General features: G+C 36.1%; 3 protein-coding genes, 1 long non-coding RNA gene and 3 other non-coding genes across 8 annotated transcripts; 4 read left to right on the top strand and 3 right to left on the bottom strand.

The window, feature by feature from the left end:
* Window positions 1-379: 379 nt before the first annotated feature.
* LOC141813234 (ATP-dependent 6-phosphofructokinase 5, chloroplastic-like) lies at window positions 380-10,568 on the top strand. 2 transcript variants are annotated; one of them, XM_074701164.1, is made up of 15 exons: window positions 380-537; window positions 1,453-1,781; window positions 1,924-2,005; window positions 3,084-3,157; window positions 3,813-3,924; window positions 6,600-6,695; window positions 6,788-6,889; window positions 6,990-7,064; window positions 7,276-7,416; window positions 7,543-7,659; window positions 7,729-7,833; window positions 8,211-8,291; window positions 9,199-9,327; window positions 10,103-10,271; window positions 10,364-10,568. In XM_074701164.1, exons 2-14 carry the CDS (start codon window positions 1,474-1,476, stop codon window positions 10,268-10,270), a joined length of 1,590 nt encoding a protein of 529 aa, XP_074557265.1. In that variant the 5' UTR covers window positions 380-537; window positions 1,453-1,473; the 3' UTR covers window position 10,271; window positions 10,364-10,568. The 2 variants fall into 2 exon arrangements, with proteins under 2 accessions (XP_074557265.1, XP_074557264.1); XM_074701163.1 differs by having other exon boundaries at window positions 10,103-10,568.
* Window positions 10,569-10,604: 36 nt separating this feature from the next.
* Window positions 10,605-12,199, bottom strand: LOC141813236 (expansin-A10-like). Its single transcript, XM_074701165.1, has 3 exons — window positions 12,048-12,199; window positions 11,629-11,941; window positions 10,605-11,543 (listed from the first exon to the last, which is right to left on the bottom strand). Exons 1-3 carry the CDS (start codon window positions 12,175-12,177, stop codon window positions 11,237-11,239), a joined length of 750 nt encoding a protein of 249 aa, XP_074557266.1. The 5' UTR covers window positions 12,178-12,199; the 3' UTR covers window positions 10,605-11,236.
* A 3,438-nt stretch (window positions 12,200-15,637) lies between these two features.
* Window positions 15,638-17,250, bottom strand: LOC141814008 (uncharacterized). The gene is made up of 2 exons (XR_012600424.1): window positions 16,990-17,250; window positions 15,638-15,894 (listed from the first exon to the last, which is right to left on the bottom strand). It is a non-coding gene; the product is annotated as an uncharacterized LOC141814008 (long non-coding RNA).
* A 103-nt stretch (window positions 17,251-17,353) lies between these two features.
* Window positions 17,354-17,425, top strand: TRNAP-AGG (transfer RNA proline (anticodon AGG)). The gene has a single exon. It is a non-coding gene; the product is annotated as a tRNA-Pro (tRNA).
* Window positions 17,426-18,825: 1,400 nt separating this feature from the next.
* TRNAA-UGC (transfer RNA alanine (anticodon UGC)) lies at window positions 18,826-18,898 on the top strand. The gene has a single exon. It is a non-coding gene; the product is annotated as a tRNA-Ala (tRNA).
* A 696-nt stretch (window positions 18,899-19,594) lies between these two features.
* LOC141813587 (uncharacterized) lies at window positions 19,595-23,727 on the bottom strand. Its single transcript, XM_074701550.1, has 6 exons — window positions 23,669-23,727; window positions 21,435-23,559; window positions 20,525-20,916; window positions 20,325-20,422; window positions 20,020-20,211; window positions 19,595-19,926 (listed from the first exon to the last, which is right to left on the bottom strand). The coding sequence occupies exons 1-6, from the start codon at window positions 23,725-23,727 to the stop codon at window positions 19,595-19,597; spliced, it is 3,198 nt and encodes a 1,065-aa protein (XP_074557651.1).
* Window positions 23,728-24,956: 1,229 nt separating this feature from the next.
* Window positions 24,957-25,029, top strand: TRNAA-UGC (transfer RNA alanine (anticodon UGC)). The gene has a single exon. It is a non-coding gene; the product is annotated as a tRNA-Ala (tRNA).
* The last annotated feature ends 397 nt before the right edge of the window (window positions 25,030-25,426 follow it).

The raw sequence follows: 25,426 nt of genomic DNA, 5'->3' as shown, positions 1-25,426 counted from the left end.
TTTACATTACACATGAAAGTAAAAAATTTAATGATTTTTTTAAAAATAAATAATTAATTAACATAAGCTTAGGTTAGGAGGAGTATGGGCCAATTCGAGTGCAGCCATTTTTAATGGGCCGCATATTTTTAAATGGGCCGAACCGGACACGAAGTCACTCGCAAATGTAGCGTCAAGATAATTCCGTACGATTTCTTTTCTGGCATCGCACACGCGGAGAGAGAAAAGGACGACAAAATTCGAACCGTCTGGTCTGGTGGCATTGGAGTTCCGAGTCGTCTTTACCTACGTGGCGTCATCCTGATCGTCAATTCCGTCAGCCTAATTCCTTCAAGCTCATAATCAGGCCGCCGCCGTCGTTTACCGATTCCCAAATCAATCGGTCGCCGATTAAATCGGTGGGCGGCTTCTTGGACATCACTCCCATCCTTCCCGGCCGCGTCTCCTCCTTTGGACTCAGCGGATTCTTCGAGGAGAAGAAGAGAGCTCCCGCAGCAGCGAGGAGTAGAAGGATCGATCTGATCTCGAAGTGAGCTGGTAGAGATCTTGCTGATATTACCTGTCTTTCGTACCTTGTGAAGTGATTCTTGTTCTTGTCTGTGTTCCTTGAGATACTTCGGAAGGATCGCGACGGTCCTACTGGGGTTGGTGCTGTCACGGGCCGTGGGGTTATTCTTTGTGTTTGCGTAATTTCTTTGGTGGATCTTGATAGCGTTTTTGTTGGGGTGACGTTGTCTGATGACGATGGGAAATGTTGTTTGTTGTCTAGCTTGTGCTGCTTTTGATTTCTTCAAAGCAGGACCTTAATGCTTGTTTTTACTTTGGACATGCTGCTGAAGGTTTTGTTCGTTGGGGTTAGTTGGAAAAGGAAAGAGGCATAGGAATTTGATAGAGAACGGTTTGGGACATTCTTTCGTTTCTGTTTGGATCTTTCTAGGGTCATTATCTGCAGCTATTGCATAGATCCAATCTTACTGATCGCTCATGTTGTTCTGGAATCTAGATAATTTGGATGTTAATTCTGGAGCCTCTAAGTTAGGCTTTTGTGCATTTCTTGATGATGATTGATGCAAGCTTCTTTGTAAAATTGTTCTTTATAATTTAAATCTTGAATCTGGAGTTTTGAAGTAAAATCTTTTTGATTGCTACAGTAGTTCAAGGTTGAAATAAACTGAACTTCTCTACATCTTTACTTTCTGATGATTCATTTCTCAACTTCTGTGGAACTAGATATACTGTTCCAACTTGGCTATATGGTTGTGTAAGCTTGAAAAAGGATATGGCTATAGTTAATTTTGTCCATTTGTATGTTTTCTTGGATTTATCGTTTTTTCTTTTTTCCTCATGATTTCAGTGCCTAATTGGATTCTCCACAATATCACAATTTAACTAAAGCAAGAAACTGCAATATAACTGATCTTAATGTGCTTTTTTTCATATTTTTTCCATCAGAATCTCTGCTGCATTTGCCCAATGGCTTTTACAATAGCAATTAATGGCGTTGATTTAGTTGACTTGCGTCAACATTCTATAAAGTTCTGTTCCAGTTCTCGACTGGGAAACCCCCACCGTGCAAGGATCAGAAAGTTTGCTAGAGCGATTAAAGCTGAATCTCAAATTACAAATTCTAGACCATCTGCTGTGAAACCACAGATTGACTTTAGTGATCTTGAGTGGAAAAAGAAATTCCAGGAAGATTTTGAAAAACGATTCAATTTACCACATTTGAGGGATATTCTTGACATTAAGCCGAGGCCAACTACATTTTCACTTAAAAGCAGGTGATCTGTTTGTATGCACAAGAAGCTTTTTTCTATTAAGGAAAGTAGCCATTCATTTATAATGTTGTTAACTTGATTTTCCTTCATAGCAAATATTTTGCCACGTCCTGTTTATAAAGAAATTGCTGTTTGATTTGTACAGGATCCCTTTAGTTGATGGTAATGGGGCAGCAAGTGACATATGGAATGGCTATGTGAATGATGACGACAGAGCACTACTCAAGGTGTGTACTTCTTGACAGGAGCATTTGGTTATTCTACTTATCAAATACAGTTTTCTATAATCTCAAGTACTGAATGACTTGTTCTGCAGTTCTTTCATATACTAAATACTGATAGTATGCGGAAGAGTTTGCTTTCATGATAAGAGATTTTTTTCTCTTCCAGGAAATACTCTTATTCTACTGTATTCTTAATTCATTGCAGTTCAATTCATGAATGATATGGATGAGAAGTGGAAACTAGTCTCCTAAACTGAAATATGTGTTGCATTATGCCACTTTATCTCCATGACATTTATGCTTAAGGAGTGAGAGCGGATTAACTGAGTTATGAAGTGTTGATAGTTGCAATTCAATCTCGAAATTGATAAAAAGAGAAAACTGGTTTCTAAAGCCGAACATATGTTTTATGCTGGTTATTCTTCTTATCAGATACAGTTTTCTATAACTCTCAAGTACTGAATGACTTGGTCTTGCAATAGAAACATCTATTCAAACAGTTTCTTCCTTATACTAAATGATGATAATATGCTGAAGAGTTTACTTTCATGATAAGAGATTATTTTGCTCTTCCAGAAAACACTCCTATTCTACTGTATTCTTAATTCATTGCAGTTCAATTCATGAATAATAGGGATGAGAAGTGGAAGTTGGTCTCCTAAACCAAATATGTGTTGCATTATGCCACTTTATGAAATGTTGATAGTTGCAGTTCAATCTCTAAAGGAAATTGATAAAAAGACAAAACTGGTTTCTAAAGCTGAACATATGTGATATTATACTGGTTTATGCCCATGACAATGACACTGAAGGAGTAAGAGTGAATTAACTGATTTGTGGAAGTGTTTATTGCCATCAACTAGTTACTGATGTATCTTAATAATTGTGAAGTCAATACACTTTCCTTTTCCAGTATTATTTATAGTTCACTCACCATACCTGATGGATCTTAGTGTTTTTATCCTTCTTAGTTCTTCCAGCTGGAAAAGGTCAATACTCACCAACATTAAGAGATTGACCCTGGATGGCTGTAAACGTTTAAGTCTAATAGAGCTTCTAATCTTTATATTATTCTTACCAGGTTATTAAGTTTGCTTCGCCTACTTCTGCTGGAGCAGAGTGCATTGACCCTGATTGTAGCTGGGTAGAGCAATGGTATGCCTGTTTCTTGTAAATTCAGAACAATTGCATCATTAAACTTTTTTCCTTTCAGTAAGTACATTTCACGTGGCTTGGAAAAGGATGGTCTTGCTGGTTCATGCTCTTAATTGATCATTGATGTTTTTCATCACAGCTTGTAACATGATTTATATATGTTTAACTAAAACATTATATAAATTGATTAGTCACATAATTCAATTGTGTTCTTTTGGGGGCATTTCATATATGCACCTTAATGGACATGGCTAAAATGAATGCAACCTGTGAGACTACAAGTATGCTTGAAGTATTTAGTCTTACGCAGCTGTATCATCTTCTTACTCTCAGCTGCTTAGTGTCCTGTCTGCTCAATGTTGACTTATATTTCATTTCTTTCCTTATGTACCTAAGTGTAGTAATGTTCATTTCTGACTATATATAAAGAATTAATGTCCAAAAGTATGAACTGCCTATGTATCTACAGTTGAATTGGTCAAACTTTCATGTTTATGTGTATGTTGTTTTGTATATTTTTTTCTTATATTTCATCTCCAGAATAGAGGTATTTCTTTTGTAATATATGTTAAAGTAGTCTAAAATACATGAATGTCCTTTTGTCAATGATAACTGTCCTGCATCATCTTTTATTGGTTAATTGTGGTCCTAATAGGGTGCATCGAGCTGGTCCAAGAAAGAATATATACTATGAACCTGGGGAGGTAAAAGCTGCCATTGTTACTTGTGGAGGGCTTTGTCCTGGTCTCAACGATGTCATTAGACAGGTTAGGCAATTTTTCGTGCATTAGTTAACTCCTATTGTTGTTACAGATAGGTTTTACATCAGTCCTTTTGTGTGTGGATTCTACTTGTCATACATAGATGCTATGGATTTGCTAAATCAATTGACGTAGTGTTTTGAAAATATGAACAAAAACAGCATAGATAGAAGGTTAAAAAATGCCAATCTGTGAAATATTAGAAACCTCTCTGAAAAATTAAAGCATTATCTGGGGTTGTAGGTTATATATTTTGACTTTAGCATGAAAAGCTTTGTTAGCTTTTTTTTCTTCTTTTCTGTTAAAACTTTATGAATTTTGCATGATGAACTTGCTCCTTGGATTGGATTATGGGATATATAACCTATTTGAACAAAATATCAGGTGTTGTTTTAACTTCTAAATGTTCAAAAAGTTAAACTAAAAGAGGTGGCCTTGGATAGTAGATCTATGAATGTATATATGTGTATCCATATGAGAGGGAGAGTGATGATGGAGGTTGGGAGGGAGAGCCAAGTTGCCTACTCTGACACATTGTTTACAGTTGCTTCATTCTTATGGAAGCTTCATAAATTCTTCCTGTTGGGTAGGTGAAGATCATCTTATTTAACTTCACATTTTAGCTTTGAAGTATTCCGTATATTATATTGATTGGACACAAGTACTAGTAATAGAGTTAATACGGGTATTATTAGGTGGTATTGGGTCTAGTTCCACATTGGTACTTCTAGGGCTAAGGTTTTCATTAGTCATATTATTGTATGTATATCTTAATAATAGTTATCTCATATTGAAGCAGCATAATATTTCCCTTAGTTGGCGTCCCTCTCAACTCTCAATCCTTTTCTTTCCCTCTAAAAATCTTCTTTTCCTACATGCTTTTTGGCTTCAAATAAATTGATGCTCAACCAAGAGGCATCACTTCACATCCTTCTTCCTAGCATTCATTCGGACGTTCTTCGCTGTGGTGTCGTCAACCCTAGCTTCCTTGGTGTGTACTTGTTTCCACATTGCGAGGTCAACCTCTCTCCCACTTTCAAGAATTCCAAATCTGACAAAGCTAAATTTTGCAGATTTGTGAGCCTTCATGAGCCATCTTCAACTTCTCTCTGTCTTCCTGTCACTATCTTAATCAGGAGAAGATGATGGCTCAGTTCCGTAGGTCCCAAGCAAGGGTAGAGGAGGATTAATGAAGTTAATCGGCTAATCATGCTCCTTTGCTGGCCTCCCTGGTGTGGCTCATCTTTGGAGACTCTGGATCTATGTCGCCGTCATCTCCAGGTTCACAGTGACAAGAACTACTCTTGGTGCTGAGGCACCAAAGCTATCCTTCTTTGTTTCCTTCAACTCCTTTTCCATGTGGGATAGGCACATTAGGTCTCTTCTTCTAGTGAACTAGTAAACTTGGCATGAATCCTTGTTATAGTGTTATGGTCTGCAACTCTCATGCATCTGTGAGCAGAGAACATGGGTATTCCTCGTGCAATTCTTCTGCTCTGCCTTAAAATTATCCTCTCGTCTTCGATTCATCATTTTGACATGCCATTCATCCTACATCTGACTAGATCTGGTTCTTTACATTGACAACTCTGAAGATGATCTTGTTCTTACTCTTTGCCGCCTTGAGGTTTTTGACAACATCAAGTGGATTGTCAGGCTCATCTCCTGGAGCTTCATCACCAGGCAACATCAGTCATATGAAAATTGGATGTTTTACCACAAATGTGTCCAACAAGTCATCGACAACCTCATCAGCGTCACCTTCAGAAATCCTGCATAAGGACCTCTCTTTACACTCCCAGGCACAATTATTGTTCCGCTTCCTCTCTCAGCATTTTTCTGTTCTATTCCAATGCAACTTGGTCCTGTTAAATCCAGTTTTCCAGAAATATTCTTTGTTTTTTTCCTCTCTCTTCCTTCTGGAAAAAAATCAATTCTGTTCTGTTTTTGTGCTGCATTTGTGTTGCTTGAGCGAGTAAAGACGAACTGAGTAAATGTCATGTTCTCAAATTGCCACTTCTAGCAAAGGGCTGAAAAGACAATTAGAGAAAATGTCTCATTCTCAGTTTTCTACTCCAATACAGGGTTGAGCTATGCTATGCATCTTTACACAGGATTTTCAAGTGACATGATAGATTCTACCTTCCCAAGAACTTTTGATTTAATTTAGTTTTAAATCAATTGAGCATAAATTTTGGCCATTTTGTTTCTCGTGTTTGGTTGGAAGATTTTGCCTTGGTGTCAACTTGTTCAGACAAACAGTGCAGGTTGCCACAGGTCAGTTGTGACAATTTACTGCAATATCAAAGGGGAATTAAAAAAAAATTTATCTTAATTAGACCATTTTCTACTTTAATCGGGTCTGCTTTATTTTTGTCAAAGGGAAAATTGAGAGAAATTTTGATCTGAAGAATTAAGATAATCATTTTCTTAACTGATTACCATGATTCACTGCAAGGTAGAGACCCTTGGGCAATCATTTAGTGATCTAGATACCCTATGTCAACATTGTCAAGATTTGTTACATTACATTCTGTTAAGACTTACTGGACTCAATATTCATTTTTCACTTTTAGCCAATTCATCACTACTTTTGCAGCATGAATTTTTCTGCCCTTTATTGGCAAAATTTGGTCATGATAATTTTCTTTCTTTTTTTTTTGTTTTTTTACATTCTGCAGATAGTTCTTACACTTGAAAAATATGGAGTGAAAAATATAGTTGGAATACCACATGGTTATCGAGGATTTTCGGATGAGAGATTATCTGAAGTACCGGTACCATGAAGTCCTAAATACTTTCTGCTATCCCTAGGAATGTCTGCACATGTGTTCCTTGAAATTTAATAGTACCCTTTTCTCTTTTTTAGCTCTCTCGTAGAGTGGTTCAAAATATTAACCTTGCTGGTGGAAGCTTCCTAGGAGTAGCTCGAGGAGGGCCTAGCACTAGCGAAATAGTTGATAGCATTCAGGTAAGGTGGCTTGCAAATTCATGGGTTAGACTTAATTGAGTATTTTCTACAGGATTAGAGGAACCATATACTGATTTGTGTTTTCTATTGGACAACACAGGCCAGGAGAATTGATATGCTTTTCATACTGGGTGGAGATGGAACACATGCAGGTGCACTTGCGATACATAATGAGGTATTGGATCGGTATTTTAATGTTATAAATTTGGTGTCTACATGAATTAATTTGGCAATCACATGCACAGACAACTTCTTTGCTGGTAGTTTCTTTTCTTTTTAAATTGTCATGAGGTTGCAAATTATTTTTCAACTTTGCCTTATATGTTGATAAACCATGGTTATCATTGTAGTTTGACTTTAATTTCATGTTGATATTATAACTTCAGTGTCGCAAGAGAAAGCTGAAAGTTTCGGTTGTCGGTGTGCCTAAGACCATTGACAATGACATACTTTTAATGGACAAAACTTTTGGTTTTGATACTGCTGTAGAAGAAGCCCAGAGAGTGATCAATTCTGCCTATGTTGAGGTAGCATATTATTCTACTGTCCATAGCTATCATATTACTTTTGAAATGATTACTAACATTTTCTCTCCCAAAAGAAGACATTTCTGTTTTGCTTTTTTGAAGTTGTTTATATTTCTTTCAACCTAGGCTCGCAGTGCGTACCATGGCATTGGCCTGGTCAAATTGATGGGAAGAAGCAGTGGCTTTATAGCCATGCATGCATCACTTTCTAGTGGTCAGATTGATATCTGTTTGATTCCAGAGGTTAGTAAAATCCATTCCCATATTTGGTTTGTTTCCTTGATCAATTCACTGAAAATCATGCAAACGAAGGTACCTTTCAAACTAGAGGGTTCCAATGGAGTCTTGCAACATCTTGAGCATCTCATTAAAACAAAAGGAAATGCCGTGATCTGTGTTGCTGAAGGAGCAGGACAAGTAAGCTGCTATGCTTGATAATCTATTTTGTTTGAGATTAGAACAAAATGCTTTCTTGTATGAGCAATTAGATTGCTTTTCTATGAGCCAACCAATTTTGTCCATGACATGTTTACACTTAGATTTTGGACAGTTTTTGTGTCCTTGGAAGTTGAACTTAGGATTTCTTTTTGCGGTTCACCACTCAAAATTTTGCTAAAGTTTTCCTGGTTGCATTACATTCTGTCCACTCATTAATTTGGATATCTAGGACAGTGGACAAGTAGCACTTCAATTTAAGCAAATCAGTGTTTGATTTTGTTGCTAATGATTTTTTGAAGATTAGTTGGAAATTTTCATTTCAGTTAATTTAGTGACGGCCTGTAAATGTCTTTCAGGAATACCTACAAAAGTCAAACACAACTGATGCATCAGGAAATGTGGTGCTTAGTGATATTGGAGTTCATCTTCAACAGCAGGTGCTGTCACATTATAACATCTATTTCATTCTTGTTGTAAAGAAGAAAATGTATTTGTACTGTGGATTCTTTGCAAGGACTGAAGGGAAAATGATTTTTTGTTAATTAATTAATTAAATTTTGTTGCCAAAATTCAAATTTTTTTGGCCTCTCTCTCTCTCTCTCTCACACACACACACACACACACATGCGCACGTGCGCGCACATACACATATCACAAATTCAGAAGACTGCTAATAGCCTCCCATTTTACATTGCTTGGGTTTTGCTGATAGATAGTCTCTCTCTCTCTCACACACACATACACGCGTGCGCGCGCACGCACACACACACACATCACAAATTCAGAAGACTGCTAATAGCCTCCCATTTTATATTGCTCGGGTTTTGCTAATAGATAGTCTCACCAAATCTAGGCAATCAGTATGATTTATTGAGGGTAATGTGTTCATATCTTTGCTTTATAGAGACTGGAATCATGCTTAATGCTTTTTCATGTAGTAAAAATTTTAATAGGATATCCAAATTTTCATTTATCTTTAAGATATTTCTCAAAATTTCTATTTCATCTCTGGATGTGACAGATTTATTACTAATAAATTGTTCTATCTGCTTGAGTGTTTCTTCATGATTGAAACAAGGAATTGATGAAATTATTAGATAGGCAAGACATGTTTTTCTTTTTGCACTTATGATTCCTCTTTTAACCTTCTTATCTTATTTTATTGTCTATTTCTCAGTTTTTTAAAATATGAATTCTTACAACACCGGCACTATGCCTTTGTATCTGAAAAATATTGATTTTCAACGCTAAGTCAGATTATTATTCAGATTCCTAACCATACAGTTGGTTTATACTTTGCTTACACTGATTGCAGTTTTTTGGATGATGTCATTTCTTTCACAGATCAAAAATCATTTCAAGAATATTGGTATCCCAGCTGATTTGAAGTACATTGATCCAACTTATATGATCCGTGCCATCCGTGCCAATGCATCAGATGCAATTCTTTGCACTGTACTAGGCCAGAATGCAGTAAGAATCTCTATTCTACTTCACATCTAATAAAATATTTATTGTAAATTATTTGTTCTCTGAATGTATCTTTTTGATAATAAACTTTGACACCAGAGTTGTTTTCAATATCTACATGTTATTCAGTTATGTTCAGTTTCTAGAGATGAAACTAAGGAGGTACAGAAATTTGCCAATATCTGCTCTATCCGCCTCACTTCATTATACATCTGGAATTTGCAACTACCATTTCTGTTGTTGGTGGTGCTCTTTGTTATTATTTTGACCTCTCTCTTCTGCCTTCTATCTGCCAATTCCATCTTCAAAGAGAATCTTCTGTCCATTTAAATTCATTCTCAGTGATTCTATGGAAATCTAATCATACTGTTTGAGATGAGAATCTTCTATACTATCAATTCATGTCCCAGTGTTTCTGTGAAAATCTAATCATTCTGTTTGAGCATCTCAATCCTTGGAATAGTTAAATTTTGTTGTTCGCCTAGTCTTGCAATATGGTCTAAAAACTTCTAACTTCTTTGGCTGTGGTGAGGTATCTTTTCCAAGAATTTTGTCTACTTTTACTCTGTAGACTTCTCATCTGGAGACTGATCTCTTCAATTTATTGAACTTGACTAAATGATTGAGTTGATTTATCATTTGTTCGAGTAATAGTTGTGTTCCAATAACTAAACTACATTTGAACTTGCCCATATTAATCTCGTGTCGAATATTTTAACATTTGATGAAATTTGCTTTTCTGGGGTACTATGTTACATTTTGCTGTTTTTATGTTCAGGTACACGGAGCATTCGCTGGGTACAGTGGCATTACAACTGGGATATGCAACACACACTTCGTCTATTTCCCAATTACTGAAGTCATAGCATCTACTAGGCATGTCGACCCAAACAGTAGGATGTGGCACCGTTGCCTTACGTCAACTGGCCAACCTGATTTCAATTAAGGTATATTGACAGCATAAGCACATCAACTATATCTCAATTAGTTTTTTGATAAGTTTGATGAGGCCTTTCATTCACTGATTCACTGGTTCAAGGTGTAACATTTTGTTACCTGCGATGGGATCTGATAAAGTCAAAGTAAGCATACTGTTGTTGCTTGACAAATAGTTTTTTCTTTTTCTTTTTGAGCAAAATAAGAGTAGGCACAGTGGCACTTAAGAACCGTCGCCCAAATATGGCTTTTTTACTTGTAAAGATACAAGACTGTTAGTGAGAGCTACAAGAGCATGTGTTATTGTACCGGCCTTCCATATTGCCTTCATCTACTTGGTGGACATGACAAGAAAACTAGGAATGAGTAAACTACATTAAGGTTATTTAAATCTTTATCTTCATTATTCTTTAATGTACTAATGACTGACATTTATTGATACTGTGGGTTAAGAACACGCTGCAAACCTAGGTGGGTATGGCTATTGTTAAGAACACGCTGCAACTGAACAGACCAGCTCCTCGATCCATTCGAGTCTATTATTAACTCAGCCAACTACCTGTTCACCAACCAACTTGCTTCTCTTAAGTCTCTGACAAAAAGTTTTGACACAGTTCAGGAATCCACATGCAGTCTCAGAATCCCCTGCACCAGAACTCGTACAGAAAAGGTCCGTTCTTGCATTTGACTGCCTCGTCTCTAGGTTCGTTCTCAAGGCAGCAATCCAAGGTGAGAGATTTAATATGCTTCTGCAACATTCTATTCTTTTGTAAATTTAACTCAGCAACAGTCGTAGCTCAAGTTCTTCGCCTTCATATCATATGCATGCATGGCTGTAACTGCCATGTAGATGGCTCAATACAACACACACTGATCCAAACTAGGGTTCTAAGTCCTCTCGACACAAACATGGAGGGTGGTAATTAAGAGTCCACCACTACCAACTTTTGACCCATGTTAGCTAGTTGTAGAAGTGCTAGTCAAACTGGCCGCCGCTGTAGGTCTGGCCGAACGACCACCAAGCAGGGACGACGTTGTAGGAGACGACGGAGAGGCCGTCGCTGGTGGTTACCTTGAAGGAGAGTGCTTGGCCGTCGAGGCGCGCGCCGCTCTGCCAGTTCTGGCCCCAGTTCCTGGACATGGATTGCCACCCTGTTGCTGACCCTTTGACGGAGACAGCATGCACGTCGCCGGCTCCCCCCACGTTGGTGATGAGCACCAGGTTGAAGTAGGAGTGGCCGTTCATGGTGAACCTCATCCCTCCTCGTCTCCGGCACGGGACCCTGCAGCCCACCCGCCCACCCACCCACCCACGCCCCTGGTCACAATGAGGGTATCGATCACTGAAAATCAGTGAGCAGCACTTACCTTCGGTAAGAAACCGGCACGATTCCGGCCCTGTACTGCGCAATGCGGAGGAAGGCCGGCTGCGAGAGGTCGAAGTGCTGCCGCGGAGGGTTGCACCAGCCTCCGTCGTCGTTGGGGAGGGCGTAGTTGGGCGGGCAGTAGTTGGTGGCGGTGACCACGATGGAGCCTGGAATGCACCACTGCGGATCGTCCACGCATCTGAGTTCGTAGCAGGAGCCGCAGCCGAGGCCATCGTCGAAGAGGGCCGTGCTCAGAGCCGCTGTGTTGGTGCCGTAACCTTGACTGTACAGATTCCCATAGCCACAAGCTCCCCCTGCATCCAAACCAAACCAAAAAAAAAAAAAAAAACTATTTCATCAGATCATTAATGGATTGACTGAACAACAACCTGAAGGGATGACTCTCTGTGAAGAAGATACCCATTGTTCCTGAGGCATCACTTCCTCCATAGAAGGTGGCATGAGCACCGGACCATCCTCCGAAGCCATACCCTTGTGCAGCAGAGAACAAGGAGATAATGGCAGGCAGAAGAAGCCCGACGAGAGCCATGCTAGCTCCGTAGTCTCTGTTGTTTGTGGTTTAGGGAAAGAAAGGCGAGAACAAAGGAGAAGAGAGGGTTTGTGGAAAGGTTTACTGTGGGTAGCTACTGATGGAGAGGGAAGAGCTAGCACATATATATATAGACGAGTTTTTGTTTTGTTTTGTTTTGTAGTACCTTTCTAGCGTTCCATTTGACTGGCTTTTGGACTTGTTTGGGATGCAGCAGTAAGTCTATTCACCTTTCTCTGTGAGGAAGTTAGGTGTTTGGAAATGGATCAGTGGTTTTGAAGGTACCTTCTAGAGGCCATTCATTTAGAATTAGAGAATCAGAGAAATGAGCCATTCATTTATAGGGCTTTGCACAAACCAAGCTAGGGTGCCTTGCAGTTGAAGGTTCCTCGAGTTAAGCTCGACACGAGTTTTTGTGCCAAACCTTTAACCTTTTGTAGTGCAATGTGCCGCATTGTATGTTAACATATGTAGCATACAAGGGCAATGTGACAAATGAGACTCGTATATAAGGCAAAATATGACACTTGATTCACACTCTACGCTTCGAATGCAAGCTTAGAGGTGAATTAAGCTTTAAGGTAGTGTCGAACCGCTTCCCGATCAATGATCGCTTATGTTTTAACATAAACCCTAAACTTGTAGTAAATGGTTTTTGTTGAGCAATCAATGTCACATTTTATATCACAACCCACTTGTTAACAAAAGACTGTCAAGGTTGCAATACCCTATTATTTACCAACCCTAAGTTTTTCTTTCATTGATATAGCTGGTTTCAAATATGGAACATTCTTGTGATGAGAGAAAAAAAGAGAATGAGAGCATCTCAATTCTCAGGGCATTGTAGCAACCGTTGGCTAAATATGCTGCTATGTTTAACAAATGAATAATCTTCTTATGTCATCTCCAATTATAAAGGTTTCCCTTTCATTATCACGACAATAAAAGAGATAATCCAAGTATCCAGTTCTTATCAATTAATCTTGAAGATGACTAGATCTATTCGATCCCATAAAAATTTTTCATCGACCACTAAGACATCCAACCTCCATAATTCTTTCCACCACTATAGAAGTGCCCGGACCACGAACCAAGTACTTCAATCATGGATCCATCAACACAACTTACTCTTTCAAATTAACCGTCCAAGCATGCTCTAGTTGATGATCAAACCGCGATGTTCTAAATTTCTCCCAAATTATCTTACCGCTATACCAAAGTCCGAGGGCAAGCATCGTTAGTTATTGCTTTAAATGCTGATAACCAACTTTGTTCCTTTGCGACTTTAATGAATTCCTTTCTCTAAACACCACTCTTTTTGGTGCACTTTCATCCATGATGCCTTCAACTCCTCTTTTTGTTGTTTCTGCGGCTAAGTTTCCATAATTCCGTGCTCAAATATGAAATCCCATTTGGTCAATAGTAGACAAAGGAGATATTCCAGTGAAAGGTGGTGAGTGATTTCTGCTGTATCCACAGCACATTTACTTTAAATAGATTTGGTGGGTTTGGCTTTGGAATAATGATCTTTGTGAGCAAATCGAAAGGTAACTTTTTCATATTATTCATGTCACTTTGTGAGTATGACCTGCCTTTGTTTTTTTGTGTCTGATTTTTTATACTCGGATATCACCTCTAAAATATTCATTTTTATTGAAATTTAAATTCTAATCTTTTTATTTATTCCTTTGAATATTTTACCATTACATCACATGACCTTTATTGCCCCCGAAACATAGTTGAATTGATTATGACGAAATAAACTTGCTGAAGTGGGCAAACATCAAATCTCGATGTAACCGAAGCAATACCCTCCTCCGTCATGGCCAACTACAACTTTCCAATTTGTCTCCTTACAGATGATCGTGAGATCAACCATTAAAACTATTAAGATGGCGAATTTCATCTTTTGCTGAAGAGTGTGACCTTTATTACTCTAGCCATTGCTTGCTCAAGGTCCAAAGAAATTTCTTCGTTCCTCCTTAGAGAACTCTATCGAGGGACGTAAATAGGCTTAACACATTCTTTTGCTTGGATTATTACCATCAAATTCACTAATGATATTCTTGTGTTGTTTATGGAAATTCAAGGTCATAAGAAGTTTGTGGAGACATTCTTTTCCAATTGCATTATCCAATAATGCTAGAATTATTCTTCTATTAAGATAATATCCTCATTTATTATACCCCCTCCAAAAAAAATAAAAGCTATCACAAGTTCAACTCTTGGTATTTTCAAACAGACAGCTTTTGTCAATTTAATCTGAAAGAATGTCAAAACTCCTGGAAAGCTAATCTCTACTCATCTTGATTAAACTATTTGGTTATTCTACCTCCTAATTTGCACAATAACAACAGGCCACTAACATAGAATGGAGTTCTTCTTCACAGTGTGCTTCCTAAAAGGATAAGGATGTTAAGTGCACTCAATTTTAAATGTGGGTGCATCAAATGTTGAGTGTTAGATGCATCTATGCATCACAGTTTGGGTACGCTACTCATTCCTCAATTGATTCTTCAATAATAGGTACACAGATTCTTCTTCGATACGAATACACTTAGTATTGAAGAAATTGACACATCTAATATTGAAAAAGAGAGAGAGAGAGAAAGAGAAACTCTTCCTCATCAATGTCTAGCATGCTGTAAAATCATTGGTAAACAAAACATTGTGTTAGTGAATGAAAAATATAAGAGCTTTTCAAGAAAAAAATTCTACTTGAAACAAGACAAAGTTATTTTAGAAATAATATTTTTAAGAATGTGATTACTAGGAATCAACAAATGTAAATATGAGATTCACTTGTATGATTAACAATATATGACTGACAAGAATGTAAAACTTATCATATTTTGATCATTTTTTTCAACAAGAAAACGAGCTTCTTCTTCAACAGGGATATTATTTTATGTGGATACTCATTATACTTGAACTCAGCTTCTTCACTTTTGCCGAAAATAATGCAAGTGATAGCGAATGACTTATGACTCTAGTTGTGATGAACCATGTGACTATATATGCAATAGTCACAGTTGTTATTCTTCATATTGTGATATGAAGAAATATGGAAATATACATATATGCTATAACAGCGAAAAGCATACTGTAGGGAAGATATGGAAGGTTACGTTCAGAGAGATTGGTGCAATAAGGAACTCCTTGAAGTGTACTTTTGGTGTTGTGTTATAATCCATCCATGAGTATATAAGCACAAGAAGTCACATTGTAAACGAACAAATAAGCATAAATCTTGTACAAAGAAAAATATAATGGCAAATCACAATATCAGGTAGCACTCTAAGCACAAGAACAATGTGCTTGATGCTAATGAAAATGTAACTATTCGGGCTGTTACACCTCGTGCCCATCAACAGAGATATTTAAAGAACACATGACAAAATCAACAAAGCTTAAAATCATTAACAGGCACAGAAGAGAAGTTAAGTGAATGTTGCTCTACTAATAAAAAGTATAACTTCCTTTTATTTTAAATTAAAATGGAAAATATATGTCCTTAGTAATATTAGGAAAAATTTCCTAATGCAAAACAAAAAAGAAAAAAGTATTACCATCATCAAGCTAGAATTGATACAATCTGTAACTACATTTAATCCCAATCCTTTTCCATCGATGATCAGAAATCAGAATAGCCTCTTCAAGGTCAGAAGCTTCAAGCTTTTTCTGGTACATGGTATGAAGCAGAGAGAGATATTATTCCTAGAATTCAATGAAAAATGTTGAGGGGGGGGGGGGGGGGGGGGGGGGGGGGGGGGTGGGGGGGGACTCAGACCCCAAAATAAGTTTGGCATGATTCAAACTCCTTTTAGGAGTAGCTATTATCTAAAAAATTAGTTGGAAATAAAAAACAAAACAGCATGGGTTGTAAAAGAAATGTATGGTCCAGCATCATATTTCCAGTAGGACAACATAAACATGTGTGACAGAAAGACACATTAATTCACATTTTACATAATCTGAAAGGAAAAAACCGAGTTTTACTAGCAGGTCTGCTGACATGATATTATAATTGATCACAAGAATACTTATTCGATGTTTTTGATTGTGGAGCAACTGTCAATCTGGGTTACAAAAATTATGCAACCTGGAGCTGGTTTGTGCTCTTTTATATATGCAGCTGTTCTAACTTACTGCCTGGCAATGCTCCAACCAGTCAGCTCGGCCAGTTGCAAAAATCAAACCACTGAAGAATTGCAGGTATACTAAACCTTAAGCATGGAAAAAGGTAACCTATGAGTTTGTGCCAGCAATTGCAAAAGCATACAGTTAATATTTTGTCATTGTTTGATCATATGTAGTTATATTTCACTTAGGAGAAAGATCAGATACTTCCGTTAGCAAAATCTGCACACCATTCCATTTTTCGGAGGGATTAAAAATCAGTAAAGAAAGTAAATCAACTGAAAGAGAAAAATGTAAAAGAGCTCAATCCAAACTGCTCTTCAATACACATGAGTAAACTCAAAAGTCAAAACTTCTGCTATTAGATTCTTAGCTTTCCAGAATAGCGCCTGATAGGCATATTCCTGCTTCTTGAGAATTCTGATTGCCAGGGATCATGAGCTTATTTGATGTTTGATCCAGGATGTTTACGACAATGTCGACTAGTTAGCCAAAATTGATATATTTTGTAAGATGTAAGAACATGATAGTTTCAAATGAGGATATGTAAATATTACTAAAGGCATTTTCTCAATGAAAATCAGTAAACACAGTCCTAAAAATCAATGAAATTGACATCCTACTCCTCCACAAATCAAACCAAAAAAGGACAATAGAGAGCGAATGCTTAACCTCGCGCTGAATAACCATCACAGATTTGACAGATCGGAAGGCAGATACCCATGCAGTAGCGTCGAGCAGCATGGTCGCCAGATTATCCCGATACGGGAACAGGGACCCACAATGGAGATTGAGCGATGAATCGAAAGCCGTTGCGGTAGCGTCTCCGGAGGGGAAGACAAAGAGGCGGCAGCAGGGTCGTCGCATTCAGCCGCCGGAGCAGGGACGAATCGGGAACCGAAAGGGACGCGGCGGCTGAGACCGAGGACTCCTCCATAGTTTGCAGCCTTTTCCTCCAGCCTTGTGCATTCTAGGGTTAAAAAGGAACTAAATATATACCTATAAATATAAATAAATTAAAAGAATATCATCAAGTGGGCATTTGGTCTAGTGGTATGATTCTCGCTTAGGGTGCGAGAGGTCCCGAGTTCAATTCTCGGAATGCCCCATTTTTTGATTTTTAAAATAAATCAAGGTAAATTTATATAGAACTCAATATTAATGAAATTTTGGTGAAATTAAAATTTGTGCTATGCTATTTTTCCAATATTTTTAATCTCAATTAAATATCTAGAAAACTATTTTTATCATTAACTAATCTATTTTAAAATATGAAAGTTCGAATGTTTAGAATATTTATAACTTATTAACCTATTAGATTTATTAAGGGAAAAAGATGATGTAATTTAGTTGGGTTATATTAAATGAACTATAATATAATATATTTGGAATAACATCGTATAGATAAATAAATTAAATATTCATAAACCAGTTTAATGTTCATCTTAATAAGAACTTATTTATATTCGTTCAATATATACAAGATTTATTAATTTAAATAATTTATTAAATTAAATAAATAATCTTAAATATATATTTATTCAGTTCATTAATATACATAAATAATATTCGTCAATATTAACTCATATTTAATATCATATATATATATATATATATATATATATATATATATATATATATATATAAATATATATATATCTATTTAAATATTCATTCATGCATAAAAATAATTTAAAAAATATTTTGAAAAGACAAATATACTCACCTATATGTGCAAAATTATCCTAAACATTTGTTATCGAACTTTTTAAAAACTCGAATCTATAAAAAAAATAGATTAACATTTTAATATAGTCCTAAATGGCATGAGTAATTAATCCCTAATATTATTTAAATTAATCAAATGATTTAATCAATTTAAATTCTTTAATTTTATTATTATTAAATCATTTATAACTTAATTATTTGACAACTCAAATTCATATTTTATTTATCTTTCAAATTCTCATTTAATGAATTAAAATTATTCTCAATAATCAAAACTTTCCCACTTACAATTAGTGCATAGATAAGCCTCTGGATTTGGATAACTCTACGGTGGCAAAAAAAAATTATAAAAGTCAGTCTGTCAGTATAATACTACGATACTTTCAGATTTATCCTATGGAAGGGGGAACTGTTGGATCAAACTTCGCAATTCATGATGAAAAAAAATTGGAAGGTTAAAAAATATCAGGGTTACTAAACTAGAAATCTACTAAGTTAAGTTTGTAAGGCTAATAAGCAATAACACTCCAATTTTGCAAATAAGAATGAACTTTTAATAATTATGAATTAACCTCACCATATCTTAATAATTACATAACTAGTTAGTTTTATTTCGAGTCCTTGATTTTAATTTTTTTCTAATAATAATGATAATAATTTAAATTTAAATAATTTATTGTAATTGATTTGAATCGTGTTAGTTACTTTTACTTCATTATTTATCTTTATGTAGCTTTGTTTATCAGGTGATGAATCATAATTATGATGGCAAATTCATATGGGGATGTAGCTCAAATGGTAGAGCGCTCGCTTTGCATGCGAGAGGCACAGGGTTTGATCCCCTGCATCTCCATTGTTTTTGATGGTTTTGCCATTAAATTCAGATATCCTTCAATATCTAGCAAATTTCAAAGATGAAAACCTTACAAGAGCTTCACATGTCACATGAAACAAACAAATATTTTCAGACAGATATCCTGCTTTCCATTTGCACAAATCAGTCTCACATATTCTTTACTTCTTTGTATTGAAACATTTTGATATATAAAAGATTTCAGCAAATATATAGAACATGAACTCACAAACAAAAAACTAGTAGGATAGCCTACAGCAGTTTTTTTCTACTGAATTGTATCCAATGTAGTGTAGCAATGTATACCAAAGAGGTGAAGTATCATACTTTTGAGCTCTTTGGTTATCCAATATCATCTAGGCTTATACTCCTTGCTCCAGGACGACGATAGAGATAACGATGAGCGTGGTGCTGAAAAGAAGTTATGAAGATGGCCAATGATATCAGGTCTAAAATCTGAGTCTCATTATCTCATTATGGATTGGTTTGCTAGTCAAAAAGTTTAAGATTTAAATTTGCAGTATAGCAAAACGCTAAAAGGTAGACTAGAAATAATTGAGTTGGGAGTATAATGAACTGCTGTAAGGAATCATGATCGATAAAACTAAAGCTTTACGAAGGCAATATGGAATTCCATATATGATGAATAGTTAAGAAACAATCATACAGCAAAATCAAGGTACCTTGTTCCCAAAATTATGCTGCAATAAATGTATTACGAGGAAGGGAGTAGCCCATTCGTGACTGCCTTGAGTTATGATTTCGCTGCCAAGCTAAATTATGGCCATCTTCTGCATAGTCATCATGGCCATCAGAAGCTGTTGATCTTTCAACACCCTTAGTCTTCCTTCCAGACTTAAGTATTTGTTTAAAGCCTTCTGTGCCATTCTTGAGTGATTGTTGGGATTCATCACTAACAAAGACAGTAATCTGTCCAGATGTCCATTTCTTTCTTGTTCGAGCAGCATGTGTCTCCATCTTTTGGTTTGTTTGTGAATTTGAGGATGCTAAGCTACCAATTGGAGAAACTACATAAGTATCCACATATGTTACTTCATATGAATGATGTAGCTGTGGTTGACATGATTGAAGGCTTTCCTCTGGCAACTCCTGTTCATTACCTGGAGAAATACTTAACTTGAGAGGAACAGGAAGAATATCACAGCCTACTGGACTTATAGACCCTTGACCATCATCTTCAAATCCAAGGTAATCAGAAAATTTATATTCCTGGCCTTGACATGACTTTTCAGTATCTGAATTAACAAGAAAATTGTCAGCAGCAACTCTTTCAGCTGCGGTTATCTCAACTCCTGAATATTTTCAACAAGAACAGGTGAATGCTCTAGGATGACCATTCTCTCCAAATCCTCTCTATTTTTGTTTGGCTCAGAAACCTTGAAGCCCTTAAAATTATTCATATAACCTCCTAAACCAGTAGCTTTACCTTTCCCTTCAACAAGGAAGGGTTTAAACTCCCCATTCTTCTGGACTTTATCGATAAAATTAGCATCTGTTTTTGCCCTGGAAAACCCCAAACTCACAAGATCAGTGTTTTTACAATTGAGAGGAGAAAGGTCCTTAAGTTCACAAGCACTAGCTGTATTTTTTTTCATAGACTGTGACCTGCTTGCTTTGCCTGCCTTATAAAGCTTACCCTCTTCAATCATGCTCTTGCTTCTAGAAATTATTTTTGTTCTCTCTCCAGCATTTACACTATTATTTGCTGTAGTTGGCTTTGCATTTTCCTTTCTGAAATCGGAGTTGGAAAGTGATTCAGCAAGAAAATTTTCAGTTTGAGCTCTGCGCTTTATGGAAACTGATTTCACAGACTTTACAACAGGCTTAGGCACAGGAGCAACTAATGTTTGAGGGATGGAAGAAGATAATGTTTCCACAGGTAATAGTTTCAGGCAATCTGCACTTCTAAAAGAACGATGACCAAAAGGAACAATGCCAGACATGTCTTGGTTGTGAACTTCCAGGTCTCTCTCTTCCTGAACAGACATAACTGCCTGCTATCAAAAAGAAAAAAAAATTATCAAAAACTACAACAAGAACAACTTTCTATGTCATTGGACTTATCCCCTACTATATTATCATCTATATTTAAATAATTATTTTATTGTTCTAAACCCTAAACACTAAAAGGAACAAGATTAAACTAAACATTAATGTCACATAAATATGTTCAGAAAAGATGAAAGTAAACGGTTTGTCAACTGCAGCAAACAAACAAACAAAAAAGAGTAACTATTATTCCTAGGAAAAAAGAGGCATCACACACGCGTTAGAAAACTTTCACAAGATTTTTTTTCCAGTAACCAAAGAAGGAACCTAACAGACAATAATGTCCTTTTCCTCCCTCTCCCCGTCTATACACACTTGATCACTGTATTCTTTTGATATCTAATAATGTAAACATGAGAAGCTTGCATAATTAGTATGCATCTATTGCTAATCTAAAAATTAAGGTAAGTAATGTGGTTTTTGCTACATGAAGTTGAACTATTAATAGAAGGTTCCAGACTTTTACCTGGTCATGACTGTATCTTGATCTCTGTCTATAAGCAGATCCTGAATATCTGGAGTTCATCTCAGCTTGACTAAGTTCTAGGCTGTCATGCATAGCCTTCATTTTTGCTTCCTTCTGAACCCTGTTGGTTCCCCACTTTTCTTGTAGCATTGCATCCCGTTTTTGCATGTACTTGTGATACAACATGCCTTGGGATTCAAAACAAGGACTTAGTGTACTAGATTTCTGGTTTACAATACCATACACATTGTCGACCATGTTCAGCAGGAAAGTGGCATCAGATTCTACCTCACCTTTAGCAGTCTCCTTTAAAGAATTATGGTCAGGTGATTGGTTGGCAAATGTGACTGATCTTTTTTCCACTTCCATAGGATCACGATCCTCCTGGACATTCATAGGCCTGCTTCTTCGAGATGAAGTAAGCTCACTGAGACTTCTAAGCTTATGTGCAGTAAAAAGTTTTTCCAACTCATTAGCCTTTATCTGTAGCTCATCTTTTAGCTCTTGATTTCCTTTGGATAGCACCTGAAGCTGTTCCATAGAACAATCAGAAACTGGTTTGACGATGTTCAGAGTATTAGGCGTCCAGACAGGAATGCTAGGCATGAAGTTTATTTTAACAAATCTTACTTCATCTACACCTGAGAAGTTTGTTTTACTATGTAGTAGTTCATCTGCTTCAGTCTCTAATTCAGATGATTGATGCCAATTCAAATCATGGTGACTGATATGTCCACTTTTCTTACCTACAGAAGATCCAAAAGTTCTATGAGAGGCAATAGAATTTCTAACCATTGCTTCCTCTACTTTTGCAGGGAAAATTATGTGCTGAGATTGAGAAGTTACTAAATCACCTTCTGTAGACAACTCTGGTGAATTTTCAAAGCAAATCTGAGAAGCTGACAGACCTTTTGTTGTTTCTTCATTATCTATTGTTCTCCCAAATGTGCATAATTGGTTTACTATCTCCCTGTGATCTTTGAACCTAACATCACTGGCTTGAGAAGAAATGCCCCCAGTTTGAATCTGCTCACCTTGACCTTTCAATCTAACCTGCTCAGTAACAGATGCAGTTTTCACTATTTGCACATTGTTGTCTAATTTCAATTGACTTTGACCAGATCTGAAGCTCTTATAGCCAGTTTTTTTGTTTGTTTCTGAAAACAAATTTTGGTCAATACTGAAAGCATCTTGATCATCTAATCCACAATGATACACCCTACCAAGGGAAGCACTCAGGTAATGTGTGCCCTGATTGTTCTCTGAGATTGTTCTGGCCATGGTCATGAGGTTAGAAGCTTTTTGATCTTCCTCATCACAATTTCTATCCCCTGTTAAAGCATTGTAAAAGGAGAATGATGATGTCAAAGTAGAACAGGTACTTGGTGCCTTGTGTCCTTGAACATCTAGCCTGCATTTACATGTTGCACTATCCTTCAAGCTAGTAATCTCAGTGACTTCGGTTCTATTTTGGAATGGATATAGGAAATTACCAGGTGTAGAAGTTTCAATAGCAACGCCACCCCTACTCTTGCAATTGAAACTACTGTTGCTTCTGCGACTCTCAAAGCCCGTGTCACCCCATCTTCTGAATACCGACTTTTCTGACACATCAGAAGAAAGCCTCTGGGGCTTAGCTTTAGTCTGTATTACCGTATTAGAAACACTTGATGGGCTGATATTCTTAGAACTTGCAGAGAGCTCTTTCTGCTTGTTTTCAAAGAGGTTAATTCGATCCTGCACGCTTAACCGCTGATAGTTTCCTCCACTCCATGGAGAAGGATCTTTGGCTGATGAACCAGATAGAAAAGGCTCCTCTGGCACTGCCATATCAAAATGCTGTTGAGTAGGTTGGGCATGCTCCAACTTCTCTGATAGCTTTGTTGTGTTTGGTTGTGATGGTTGGATAATGCTGGCATTCTGAAGCTGAAGACCACCAACAGTCCCAGAAGCACTCTGCTCAGCTTCCAGTTCATCTGCAGATGCATCGGAGCTAAAGCAGGATCTAATTTTCCCATCAGCTGAGCTTTTGTAATGTAAAGGCAGAGACTTTGACTGCTGCTGCTGATGGTCACTAAGATCAGGGTTTCTTTGAGAAACCAAGATGAATTTGTTGCATGCCTCACTGATGCCAATAGTGTTAATTATAAAAAAATTCAGTTCGTCTTTTCAGAAATGAAGGAGATTACTAAAGCATCCAAAAAATGCAAGCAAGATAGCATAATCAATCTCACAAAAGTACCACAACAGTTTGCATAATCAATCTCACAAAAGTAGCACAACAGTGCTGCATGGCTCATTGATGCCTCACTACCTGCCTATTTGCTAGCAATGGTAGTTAGTAACAAAATAATAAATTGAATTGTTTACGTCAAGGTAAATTTATATAGAACTCGATATTAATGAACTTTTAGTGAAACTAAAATTTGTGCTATGCTATTTTTCCAATATTTTTAATCTCAATTAAATATCTAGAAAACAATTTTTATGATTAGCTTATCTTTTTTAAAATATGAAAGTTCGAATGCTTAGAATATTTATAACTTATTAACCTATTAGATTTATTAAGGGAAAGAGTAGATGTAATTTAATTGTGTTATATTAAATGAACTATAATATATTATTTTTAACAACATCATATAATCAAATATTTATGAACAAGTTTGATTTTCATCTTAGTAAAAACTTGTTTATGTTCATTCAATATACACAAGATCAATTAAATACATAATCTTAAACATATATTTATTCAGTTCGCTAATATTTATGAATCATATTCATTAATAAAATTTTTATCAATATGTTAAATAAATAAAGAAAATTTTAAAATAAATAAAAAAATTTATATTATCAAACTCAATAATCAATCAAATAAGTTTAAAGTGTAAAATTTTTAAATAATCAACAAGCTTGAATTGAGAGCTCAATAAAATCTAAACGAACCAATCTCAAGCTTAAACTCATAAAAAAGAAATCAAGTCAAACTTAAACAATCATTTCAAAAGCTTGATTCATTTTAAATTCGGCTTGGCTTTGTTACTTTATCAAATAAGCTTGAACACCATAAAGTTTGACTCAACTTGACTTGTTTACATCCCTTAATCACACACTTGTAAAGGTTAAGATTGAGTAATTTTTAAAGTCCAGGCGATGCTATTTTTAATTATTTTGCCCCCGATTATGATGCAACAGTAAAGTAACTTGAGAGAAATCTACTAAACTAGAAATCTACTTAAGTTAAGTTTGTAAGGCTAATAAGCAATGACACTCCAATTTTGCAAATAAGAATGAACTTTTAATAATTATGAATTAACCTCACCATATCTTAATAATTACATAACTAATTAGTTTTATTTCGAGTCCTTGATTTTAATTTTTTTCTAATAATAATGATAATAATTTAAATTTAAATAATTTATTGTAGTTGATTTGAATCGTGTTAGTTACTTTTACTTCATTATTTATCTTTATGTAGCTTTGTTTATCAGGTGATGAATCATAATTATGATAGCAAATTTAAATGGGGATGTAGCTCAAATGGTAGAGCGCTCGCTTTGCATGCGAGAGGCACAGGGTTCGATCCCCTGCATCTCCATTGTTTTTGATGGTTTTGCCATTCAATTCAGATATCCTTCAACATCTAGCAAATTTCAAAGATGAAGACGTTACAAGAGCTTACAAAAACCCAGAACCATCATATTCATAATCCAAATTTATTTCAGAATATTTTCATACAGAATTCTTTTAAACAAAAAAGAACAATCATAATAAAATACACACACACATGTCACATGAAACAAACAAAACAGAAGATATCCTGCTTTCCATTTGCACAAATCAGTCTCACATATTCTTTACTTCTTTGTATTGCAACATTTTGATATATAAAAGATTTCAGCAAATATATAGAACATGAACTCACAAACAAAAAAATAGTAGGATAGCCTACAGCAGTTTTTTCTACTGAATTGTATCCAATGTAGTGTAGCAAT

Source organism: Curcuma longa, chromosome 20 (assembly GCF_044706935.1).
Source record: "Curcuma longa cultivar G26 ecotype Majalengka, Jawa Barat chromosome 20, ITB_CL_G26_1.1, whole genome shotgun sequence".
Lineage (NCBI taxonomy): Eukaryota > Viridiplantae > Streptophyta > Magnoliopsida > Zingiberales > Zingiberaceae > Curcuma > Curcuma longa.
Note: the sequence above shows the minus strand (reverse complement) of the source record. Positions and strands in the feature narration are given on the sequence as shown.